The 12110-nt window shown below is 37.7% G+C and overlaps 1 protein-coding gene across 1 annotated transcript; it reads right to left on the bottom strand.

Moving 5' to 3' along the window:
* Positions 1-981: 981 nt before the first annotated feature.
* On the bottom strand, positions 982-3071 carry LOC132189553 (trihelix transcription factor ASIL2-like). Its single transcript, XM_059604298.1, has one exon. It carries the CDS (start codon positions 2516-2518, stop codon positions 1352-1354), a length of 1167 nt encoding a protein of 388 aa, XP_059460281.1. The 5' UTR covers positions 2519-3071; the 3' UTR covers positions 982-1351.
* Positions 3072-12110: the final 9039 nt, after the last annotated feature.

Here is a 12110-nt window from a genome sequence, read left to right as displayed (position 1 = left end):
ACTTTTTTTTTTTTTTTTTTTAAATGAGTGGGTTTGATTAGAGGGAGTGCAGAGCAAACAGGGGAGGGGATTAGACTTTTTGTTCTTGTGTTTTAAGGGGTATTTTTGTTTTATGTATTATGACATAAAGGTCAAAACTGTTTATGGTTTAAAAACTGAAAACAAAAGACAACCAAACAGAGATTAGGACCAAAAGCCATCTAGGCATCTACCATTCATGAAAGAGAAAATACACGTTTCATTTTGGTCATTGAAGGCAAAGCTTTAATAACATATGCCCCTTCGGCCCTTCTCATGCATCAACAGTGCTCTCTCAATTAGGAACAATTTATGGCATTTACAGTTGGCAGACAAGTCTCTGGTCCCAATCGAGTATAAACTAAATTCACACAACTAACTTTCCCCTATAAAGATCAATCACAAAAGAGTCCAAAATTCTTTCAATGATTCATTCATATATGACAATCCTGATGCACTGAAATCAACAGATAGAACTGAACTTGCAAATAGTCTAAGCACATGCTGAGGAAAGCATTCAACCTAAAGATGGGCTGTCTGAGACACCATTTTCTTCCTTCTCCAAGCATTCATCAGTGAATGCAGTTTGATCAAATAACACTTGAAACAACAAAAACCAAAACAAATTTGGGTTTATGAATAAATGGCCTCCTCACATTTACCCAATACTACCATCTGATGCAGAAAGCAGCTGCAGCCTGAACTCCGGATGAGGAGAAAAGTTGGTGCATCACCGTTTGATGCGCAAACTTTAAATCCTAACTATGAAAGAGAACCTGAAAAAGTACTCTGAAAAAGATTCTGGAATCAATCATATAAATGAAACATCTAAAACATAACACTAGATATGCAGGAATCTTCAAGCAGAATTAAGACAGATTACATTGTCCAACTCTTTTCAGTACGTCACATTATGCATTGAAGCACAACATATTTAGCAACCACAAGTAATCAAGAGCCAAGAGAATTAACTCTTTTCCAGCAGCATTTTATGCATTAATTAGAACACAAAGCCAACAATATATGATGGTTGATGATGCATCTACTCCCCCACATATAAGGAAAACAAGACTACATTTTCACTGAAAATCAAGCTACAACTAGTGAATTCCCAAATTGAACACCAACAACTAAGCTACACAACTCACATTATCTCAGTCTCTTTGGCCTCTTTGAGCTAAAAAGCTCCATTGAGTCTCCAATGCCAAACCACTCATTCCATCCCCCAACTATCAACTGCAGCAAAACTACACAAAACAAAACAAAACACCAGTTGGGTGGCACCAACAAGGCCAAGAAACCCGCAAAATCCAACCGCCGATAAAGCGTTCTTCTAAGCCTCCGGGGGCGAGGGCATTCGCTTTGCCTTCTTCTTCTTGCTCTTCTCAGAGAATGCCTTCGCAAATGCTTCCACGATCCGCTGCTGCGACTCCAGGATCATCTCGGTGCGCTTCATCTCCATTTCCATCCGCATCGCCTCGATCTCCCTCGCCATCTCCATCTTCATCTGCTCCATCCTCACAAACCCATCTCCCAAAACCTTGATCGCAGACACCATCTCTGTCACTGGGTCCCTCTCCCTCTTCCCCGAACCCTGCCTCGCCGAATTGCAGTCCCTCAAAACCCGAGCCCCAAAATTCCCACCAGAGCTCGAACTAGGGTTAGGGTTGGGGTTAGGGCTCGAATTCGAATTGTACTTGCTTCCGTAAAATTTCGACCCCGGCTGCGCTATACTCACTCCAGTGGGAATTCTAATCCGAAACCCACCACTACCACCGCCACCGCCACCACCACCAATCCCATTGTTCCTATACAATTTGCTCATGTGCCTCATATTGGACCCTCCATTTTTGAACTCTTCGTACAGGTCCTGGTCCTCCTCGTTCTCCTCGTCGTCGAGGTCGACTTCGTTCCCGTAATCGCTATCGGAGGCGTTTTCGATAGTGTTCTCGCGGCGCTTGGAGGCGGACGCGGAGGATGGGGTGGAGGTGGGGCCTTTTTCCATGGCGTCCATGCGCTTGAAGTGGACCCAGGACGAGGCGAAGCGGGAAACGGGCATGGATCGCGCGCGCTGGAGCTCCGTGCGGTACCGCTTGCGGAGCTTCTCCATCTTGTGCCGGCACTGCACAGCTGTCTTGGCCGGCGCAGATGCCGAGCATCGCCGAGCCACCGAGTCCGCAACCTCTTGCCAGTGGGTCGCCTTCAGATTCCCCCTCCTGAGCGAGTACCACTTCTCGCGGTACGAGTCGATCAAGGCCACGGTCTCGTCGTGCGACCAGCATGGCGGCGGCAAGCGCCTCGACACGGTACCAGTGGCGGTGGCGGTGGTGGTGGTGGTGGTGGGTGTTGGTTGGGTCTCGGTTTCAGGTTCAGGTGGGGCCGGGAGAGAGAGGGGCAGTGGGACCGCCGTGGGTGGGCCCGCCGTGGAGGTGATGGGGCTAGCAGGTGTGTCGATGGCGGAGATAGCGTCCGTCGGCGGCGGCGAGGACGAGGAAGCCATAGGCTTAAGGCGAAGGAAAAGAGAGAAAGGGGGAAAGGAAAAATTAGGGAGGTAGGGTGAAGAATAAGGAGGGGGGCGGCGCAGGAAGATGAGTGGTGGTGGGTGACATAATGGGGTGGGTGGGTGGGGAGGGGAGGTGTGTGCGGCTGATTTTGAGATCTAGGTGGATGAGCCGCTTAGGTGGAGGGGTGGGGTGTGATAACCTCCCCGCCCTCCGCACCACAGCAATAGGTCCACCCTCTGACTTGGGCCACGCTCATCAAATCATCATCATCACAAAAGATGTGAAGGGTGAATAGTGAAATGATAGAACCCACCGCCCGGGTGGGTCGGCTGTGAGATGGGGTTGTCATTTTTGAAATTGTGGGCTTTTGGTGGTGGTAGTAGAGTAGTGGTGACTGGTGCTCTTGGTTTGGTTTGGTTTGACCGGGGTGGGAGGAGACAGCCTGTGCTGCTTTGCTACTATTTCTCTCATTTCTATTTGTGGGGTTGGAGAGAGAGAGAAAGAGAGAGAGATAGTGAAAGCAACTTTGAGATTTTGCGTGTTCCAACTTCCAAGAGCCAAAATCACATGGCTCATGGGGTTGTGCTAGGCTGCTAGCTCTAGGCTCTAGCCTTCCCTTGCCTATCTACTGCAACCGTCAACCGTGGAAGCCAGTAAATTTGGTGTTAGTTGGGTTTAACCAACTCCAATATATGAGTTTCTCATATATTGGCGGTCACATTTAAGGGTTTACGCTATGCCACGTATTCACTTGTATCAAAATTAAAAACTAAAAACTAAACATAGATAGACTTAATTATATCAAATATGAATTAAAAAATTATTTTAAAATAAAATAAAAAATCAATTTTGGTGGAAAAACCACCGCAAGGGAGGTGGTGGGGTGGCCGCCCATGGTTTTTTTAATTTTATTTAAAAAATAATTGATTATTTCATATTTGATCTTTGAATGAAAGAAAACACCTCTTTCTCTCTCATCTGACATCATCAGGTTTTTTTTGTCCCAAACAAGGTCCAAAGGCCAAGCCTAGCTATGCAGACACCAGTGTATGGGCCTCTATTCGATTATTAAGCCCAAATAAGCAAACTTCTGACGTGATTTTGGACAAATGACACCAATAATTAACAAACTTTCGTGTTTGAAATTGTGTTTGAAAAATAGAGCTTTTAAGTAAAAAAATATTTTTTTGGCAAAAGCTTCATTTTTAAACTTGTTAAAAGTACGTTTTTGTCATTTTTAGGCTTTTTGAACCTTAAAAACGCTTTTAATTTTTTTTTTTAACTAAATAAGTATTTTTTCTTCAAACGTACTTTTCGAGTATTAAACGCACATTTAGGTCCCTCAAACGTACACCTAAACAAGCCCTTAGTTGACTTGGCATGCCTAATTCACCTTAGACTTCTTTTGTTCCTTGCTTATCACAACTTTTTAAGCTTTAATGGTATTTTTTAAAAAAATTTCTTAACACTCTTCTATATAAAATCTAACTCTAGCTTGTTTCCTTCTGGAACGGAGGGTTGCTAGCAATTTAAAATCCTAAGAAAAGCACCATTCAATTCAATCCATCATTATACAGCCTTCCCAACTTAACACCATCACACGAAGACAAGTTATATTGTGACAATGTAAGCTCAAAACAATATCTCAGCCTACCGAAAACAGAAGAGGTCCCAAATTTGGCAGAAACAGAGGTGTCAAGAAATAATGAGGTTAATTCCTGGAAGTTATCATGCCAGAGTTTATTAACTAATTTTAATTAAAAAGATGTGGCTGCTAAAATAACGTGTAATATTTACAGGCATCTTTATGGTTTGCTGTTGCAGCTATTTCTCCGTGGGGGTTCGGGAAGGGTTGATAAACTTTTCGAGATATGTGGTTCTTCTTTGGCCCTTGGTTGTGTTTAATTTCCTCTAGCATGCTTTGTCTTACCGCTTTAAATGGTGACAATTTTTCTTGGTCTTTGTACTATGCAGATGTAGATTTCTATCATTCATTTGATGCATTTTCTTTTAATTTCTATTTACATGCACCACTTTTGTTGTTTTGAGGTTTATTGTTGATTTTCCCAGCCCATTGTTAATTGTTCTTTTTTGATGTACCTTTTTTTCTTTTTTCTTTTTTTTTTTTTTTTATAAAAAAGTCTTAGATACTTGTAGTATTTTTATGCAATAGTTATTTTATTATTGGATAAGATTTTTAGCTTTCCATCAGCTATTATTTAGATTGATGAATTGCTATTCTCTAAAAAAAACAAAAGGAATAACTATTTGTTTCAAAAAAAAAAAAAAAAAAAACCCACACTATTTTTTTTTGGAATTTGCCACCAATCGCCAGAGTTAGCCAAAATTCACCACCGTCGGAGTTCCATCTTCTTAAACAAACAGAGCCTCCGTTTTTTTTTTTTTTTTTAAATTAATATATTAATAATTTTTTTTATTCGAATATATATAATTTTAATTAGTTTAATTCTATTGAGAACATATTGGTGTGTTTATTAAAGAGTTTTGGTTCGATACTTTAGCAAAAATTGATTGATGTGAAAAAAAAAAGTAAGAATATATTTTTTTTTAAAAGCGAAAAAGTAAAAATATTTGATATGAAAAAATGAAAAAATTTTGTTTTGTATTGATTTTTTTTTTATTTGAATAATAATAAAAAGTGATTGATATTAAAAAAAAAAAAAAAAAAAGATAAATAGTATTGCACCATAATCATTTAGCAAGCCGCCATATTGTCAGTTAAGAATAGAATAATTATTTCACCGTGTTGGCTGAAGTCTTCGGCAATGTCAACATTGGGTAGTTGTACGTGAAATCATTATCTATAACAAATGCTCTATGAAAAGTAGACAGCAAGTTGCTCTTCATTTATTGCATGGTAATCTTGACTACGAGTGTGTACCATAACTTACATGGTTTTATGCATCTATCAACCTTAATCATCTAAAACCAACCACATAAAACACCATCAAGCAATCTCAACCATCTAAATTGCAGACATCAGTTTCAACATCCACAGTGTTTTTCGTACGTGCATGGTCGTAAAAGAACAAGATAAGCAGCCCTGTTTGAGTTCTTGCAATAACAACGTTAGCTTCTGGGATTGCAATTGCCTTCACAAAAGAAAAGATTGTCGTTGGGCAAGAGGTGAGACGAGAGTGGCTCAAAATAGCCCACATCCCTTATGTTGAGATTGGGACAAAGAAGGAGAATATACGTGAACCCCAGTTGATTCTCATTACAGTAGGTACATATCTGATGAATTTTTGCCCCATCTTCATTGCTTGCAGATATATCAAAAAGACTGATACAAGTCTTCATTGCTTGTATATAATATTATCAAGATTTCTTTCAAGATATATATTAGATGTCTCTTGTTAAGAGAATGCAATGATCATGAAATGGGCAATCTATTTTCTAAGGATTGAAGCGATTGATGTGTGTATTTTTCATCTTCTTTGGAAGATATATAAATTGAATTTATTTTTATTTCTCTCATTTCATTTGTATAGAAATATAATGAATGGCCTGTGCTGTCCAGGAGGCCTCTGAACTATCAGCAGCAACAAAGCATGCTTGGTCCACACAAATTTACTTTTTTGATCTCTAAAAGTGAAATGTCAGAGTAGAGTCTAGCTACGTTTGACTAATAGAACAATTTCTATGTTTTGGAACTTGGGTTTGTATCTGTTTCATGTATCGTTAATTCTCCAATTTCAGAAGTTTTTTACTTGTAAATTGTGATCATCACAGCTGCATAGATATAAGAGTCTCTTTTGGTTGTCGTCTGCTGGCATCGAGTGATCATGTTGCTCCTATTTCTTGCTGCCATTCTTATTCAGTTTGCTTGATGCATGCTCTGTGTCAGCAGCCAAATGGGCGAAGTAAATCTCAAGATAATATCTATTAATTTGTGAATGTTGTGAAGTTTATGCAAGTCAATATTTCTCACACAGAGTCATGATTCCTTTGATTTACTTCTTTTGTTCCCTGTTAATTGTAGTTTTGTAACCCGATCGATGGATATTTATTATTTTTTTTTTCTGTTTATGTTGTCTCTTGCTAGTACAAAAAGATATTATATGGCTATATTTTAAGGATAATGTTCGTAACCTTAAATAGATGTTAAGGATGCACACAATATAGTTGTCATGTCCTGATTGATTGTACCTTAGTTTTAGACATCTGGAAAATCCTTTTTCAATTCAATTATAGGCACATCGATCTGTTGATTGCAATGGCTCTGGTTAACAATTATATCTTCTGCAGCATATTTATGGCGACTTATGAGGGTAAAGAGGTGAGAATTGAGACGCTGAGGCTGTAAACTATTAAATTAATTGGTTTACTGGATTATCTTGAATAGCTAGAAGATCATCCTTATTTTGCAGCACGCAGAGAGAGCTCTGCAGTCAGCAAATGTTCTTCTCCTTTTCTTGTAATAGAGAGTGCTCATTCTATCATGTGCTTGTAAACAACATAATTAAAAAGAAGGGTTCCTATAAAGTATTCCTTCTTTAACCAAGATTGTTGATGTCAAGTAATGCCAAAAAATAACAGACAGTCCTCATAGCTTGTGTCATCTCAAATGTGATGTGATTTTTAAAATCATCAATAGATTAATGATTATCTCAAATTTAATAGTGATTTTAAAAGATACGTAACATTTTAGAGGACACAAGGAGTATTTTAGTCCTCCTTCTAGCATTAGTCGTATATATAAGATGTGTTTGATGTTATTCTCTTGCACATCTTTTTTATAAATCTATCATTAGATATGTGAGGCCTACATATAGATCCTACTAATTCAATGGTAGATTTGCATACCTTGTATATAGAGATGGAGAAAAGATGTACAAGAAAATGAAAACAAACATTTTAGGCCTTGTTTGTTAAAACATTTCCCTTCCCCTTAACACTATTCACTTCATTTTTTTCAAAAAAATCAACAAAAAAAGTCCCACTTTTTTTACTTTTTATATCATATAATTCATTTTTTACTATTATTCAAATTAAAAAATTATTACAAAACAAATTAAACTTTTTTCACTTTTTAACACAAAAAATTCAACACCATATACCACTTGATCAGCTACAGTGTCGGAGGGGATCATCCCTTTGTTGTAACCTTCTCATAATAAGGGGTACGTTGAAAGTGTTTAACAAACGCACCATCTCTCTCTCTCTCTCTCTCTCTCTCTCTCTATATATATATATATATCCAATTAAAAGCCCCTAATACATTGCAATAGAATTATAACCTAAAATAAATTTACTAACAATAAAATCAAAGCCTATAAACTAAATTCTACCAAGCCGATATTTATTACGTTCATAACTATTCACGTATTCCCTTAAATTCCTCCAAAATTATTACTTTGTCCATTACAATTTGGTCTAAATCCTAAAATTAAAACCTTTTTATTCGGGTATTACAATTAAAACCTCCTTGAGTATTAATGCCTTCCATGTTCACTTTTTTTGTCGCCTGCCTTAGGTGATACTTTTTCATTTGTGAAAGAAATGATTAAGGTTGTCTTGTTCCTCCGTTGATTGATTGATACGTGAAAAAACTAAAAATGTTTGATACGAAAAAGTGAAAAAAAAAAAAATTGTTTTGCAGTGATTTTTTTTATTTGAATAATAATAAAATGTGATTGATGTGACATAAAAAGAAAGAGCCTTGGAGTTGAATTTGAGATGAATAGTATGGAGCCTTTTTTTGGGTCCATTGGAAAACAACACTACAAGATACTACTTACTTTTATATCACATTATTTACTTTTTACTGTTATTCAAATAAAATATAAAAAAAAAAAACTATAAAACAAAAAATTTTCACTTTTTAATACCACCTTTTTTCGCATTTCTATACTAATCATTATTCTCATTTTTTTCATGAAAAACATAAACAATACCTAGTTAAGGAGAGAGGGTTTAGCAAACAACCCCTACAGAGTTAGGCATGAGATCAGCTTGAACGTCCAAGCACCTTCACTAGAAAATGAACCATCCCATGAGAAAGATGGACTTAATTAAGTAGTAATATTAGCTAGAGAGTACTTCAAAAAAAAAAAAAAAATATTAGCTAGAGAGAGAGAAGAAAGAAAATAGACACAATTTCGTAAACCCTTTTAATTTACCTCTTGCCTGGAATTCATATATATTTTCAACCAGACATAGAAGTAAAGGTGAATTATGCATTAGAGGTAATCTCTAACTTCATCTTGAACCTTAAGTTATTTCTCTTGGCTCTGGTGCCTTGTGAATGAAGCATTATGCATGATTAAGGTCGACTCTTTTCAAGTGTAGGCAATTTCTTGAAACTACGATGTTTACAGGCGAAAGTTTGAGCTTTACACGACCCTTATGGAAACGGTGCTTTATACTGTACGTATTTCGAAAATCTAATTAGAGCGAAGTCCCGAATAACCTTCTCATTAAAAAATAAAAGTTGTTTACGAATCTTGTACTATATATATACAAGTAACAGGGCTTTCCCATTATCTGCACAAAACTTTTGGAAGAAAAGGCCACCCTATTCTTGCTTGTGAGTTGTGAGAAATGCACATTGACTACCTTCCATAGAAAATTTATTATCCCAACCCGCCTGCCTCTTCCTCTACATAAGGTGCTTCCAAATGACATGCGAGGGGTTATGTTGGTGGCGGTTGCTTTGATCGCGGCAGCGACCTTCCAAACCGGAGTCAATCCTCCCGACGGAGTTTGGCAAAATGATGATGACGGACATGTCCCGGGGTGGGCAATATACTCTTCTCAACCAGTACCTTTTAATTTTTTCTTGATTTGTAACACCCTAGCATTTTCCTCCTCAATCTATCTTACTTTTGGGAACCCTTTCTTCTTAGAAGTATTAGTTGCTTCTCTCTCAATGTCCGGGACTTATGCAGCTGCAGTTTTTTCCATTACACCTTATGAAACTGCCCCGTTTCGTCTCATCACTCTTGTTGCAGCTCTGCCTCTCACACTACGGCTGGCTATCTATTTGTTGTGGTGGATGATCACGAAATCATGTTGTATGTTCCAAGTTATCATTATCATCATCATCATCATGATCATTATTGTTAGTTCTTGTATTGGCTTAATTCAGTTCTAAAATGCAGAGACTAGTGTTCACGGGCTCAAACACTGATATAGAATGCTCAGAATCCAATCTCCACTGGTCATAATGTAGATTCATGTGTTATGAACGTCCCTGCAAAATTTCAGCTCAATCGGACCACAAATGCCCATCGATCGGAGCTGTTGATCAAGACTGTACAGAATTTTCAGAATGCTGTTTCACCCATGTCCAGACATGCCTTCCCCGAGTTCGGACCTCATTTCCAGAAACTCAAATTTTGCTCTGCAAAGCCGTGTCCGGACAGCCCATTAACATGTCCGGACATCCCGTAAGTTTTAGGCCCAAAAACGTGATTTTAAGTGGGTTAGGTCTAGGGTTTTGTCGGGGGTATATATACATCATTATAGAAGAGAGAAGTATGAATTTTCACCCCCAGAGAGTTCGTCGGAGGCTGTGCTAAGAGAGATTATATGTGGTGAGCGTTAAATTGAATCTCTTAGAGTTTTAGTTATTCCCTTTGATAAATCTACGGTTGAGAAGTCTATCGGAGTTCCAGTAAACGGAAATCATATATAAGAATTGTGCCAAATGTTCTGGAAAGGGCTACTGCGGTAGAAGTCAAGTGGGTCGCTTGTCGTGTACAAGGAAGAGCCAAAGGTTTTGTAATTCTTCTTGTATTCCTTATTCTTCCTATAGTGGATTGATTTCCTGAGTTTGGCTGCCCCGGAGAGGTTTTACATTTAGAGAGTTCTCTAAATAGTTTCCTCTTCGTAACCAAATATCTGTGTTCTTGAATATTCATTACATATATGTATTTGGTTGAATATTAACTGTTAGGATAGATCTTATTTCGCATAATCTTTGTGAAACACCTAAACATTTGAATAGGTGTCTTTTAGAGTCGTTTTAGAATTTTCAATTATTATTATTATTATTTTGTGAAAATAGTATTTGTTGAAGATATATATATGTTACAATTGCAGGCAACGCACGCACAGAAGATTAAATGGAACCAAAATCTGCTTCATGCCCTATTTGCCAGTTCTGTGAGAAGCACTGCCATATCGTCAATCATCCTAATCTCACTTTGGGAGCTATGGAACACATTGGGTCAGACACGATCTAGGTTGGAGACGGCCATGGTTTGCCTATAATGTTTTTCTTTCCACCGATGGTTTTTACTATATATTATAGAGAAATGCTATGGGTCAATAAGTTTCTCATATTTGGTCCATACATAATATAGCATCGTCTGTTGATAATTTTAGTAAATTATGTTGGGGTTTTCCAATTGTTGCAAAATCTAATTGCATTTTGTCTTTTTGAAATTTGAGAAAAATATGTACATATTGCTCACAAACTACTAGTTCATTGTTATATACAACATTTTTATCCCACAATTATTAATTTTACAATGCTGATATGGTTGGCCTAACCAAACCTTGTGGAGGGATCGGAATCCAATACCGACAGCACACAAGCACAATAAAACAATATTATATAAAACTAATTTTTGCAATAAACAAAATAAAAACAAACCACAAAGAAAATCACACCCAACAATTAACATAATGATTTTGGTCACGAAATGGAAGCTTTTGAGCAACACCTTAAAGGTAAAACATTTCAAGACAACCAAATCTAAGAAGTTAATCATTATATATAAAAGATTCAAGACAGATAAAATTTACAACCTTTTTGTAAAATACTCAGACTTCGTAGACAGACAAACTCCTCACTTGCCTCCTTTCCTCATCAACATCAACAGGCTCCTTCTCCTCACTAACTACGCCCTCATCGCGTACATGATTGTAATGAGAAAAATAAGAGAATTGGTTTAGAAAGACAAAGAGCTTCTCAAAAACATTGAGTTGCTCTAGCCATATGACTCTTCTATATATTTAGGAGAAATACAACGGTACAATTTTTTTTCTATGGAAAACTCCTAACGGTAACACTAGATAATATTGGAAAGTTCATTTTACAAAGGGTAAGCAATCTTCTCTTGGTCCACGTCTGTAGCATTTAAGTCTCCAACGGTCACTTGAGCAAACATAGGAATATCTTTGTCTAGGTCCTCTATATATGGGATGTTTGCAACAGCTGGGTCCACCATTTCTAAACACATCCACATGAGTTGAAGTCTTCAACGATACATTGAGAAATTATAGGAATATCTTTTCTAAGTCCACCAGGTATGGAATATTTGCAACGGCTAGTTCCACACTTCCTAAACCAATTAATCTCTTTTCCATAATTCTTGGTGAAGCTCAATCTGTAGTGGATTCTTTTGATACGTTTGCTTTATCACTCCCCCTCAAGCTGGAGGGCGGCGGAGGCAGAACTCCAAGCTTGATTCGAAGAGTATGAAAGTGGTCCTTAGAGAGTGCCTTGGTGAGAATATCAGCCACCTGTAAAGCAGAGGGGACATAGCGGGTAATAAGAGCACCAGCAGCAACTTTTTCGCGAACATAGTGAATATCAAGCTCAATATGTTTGGTGCG

Source organism: Corylus avellana, chromosome ca1 (genome assembly GCF_901000735.1).
Source record: "Corylus avellana chromosome ca1, CavTom2PMs-1.0".
Classification (NCBI taxonomy): domain Eukaryota; kingdom Viridiplantae; phylum Streptophyta; class Magnoliopsida; order Fagales; family Betulaceae; genus Corylus; species Corylus avellana.
This window is presented reverse-complemented; position numbering and strand designations above follow the sequence as displayed.

What these genes read in the sequence shown, in the direction of transcription:
- LOC132189553 (XM_059604298.1), bottom strand. Translation starts at nt 2,518, where the DNA reads ATGGCTTCCTCGTCCTCGCCGCCGCCGACGGACGCTATCTCCGCCATC.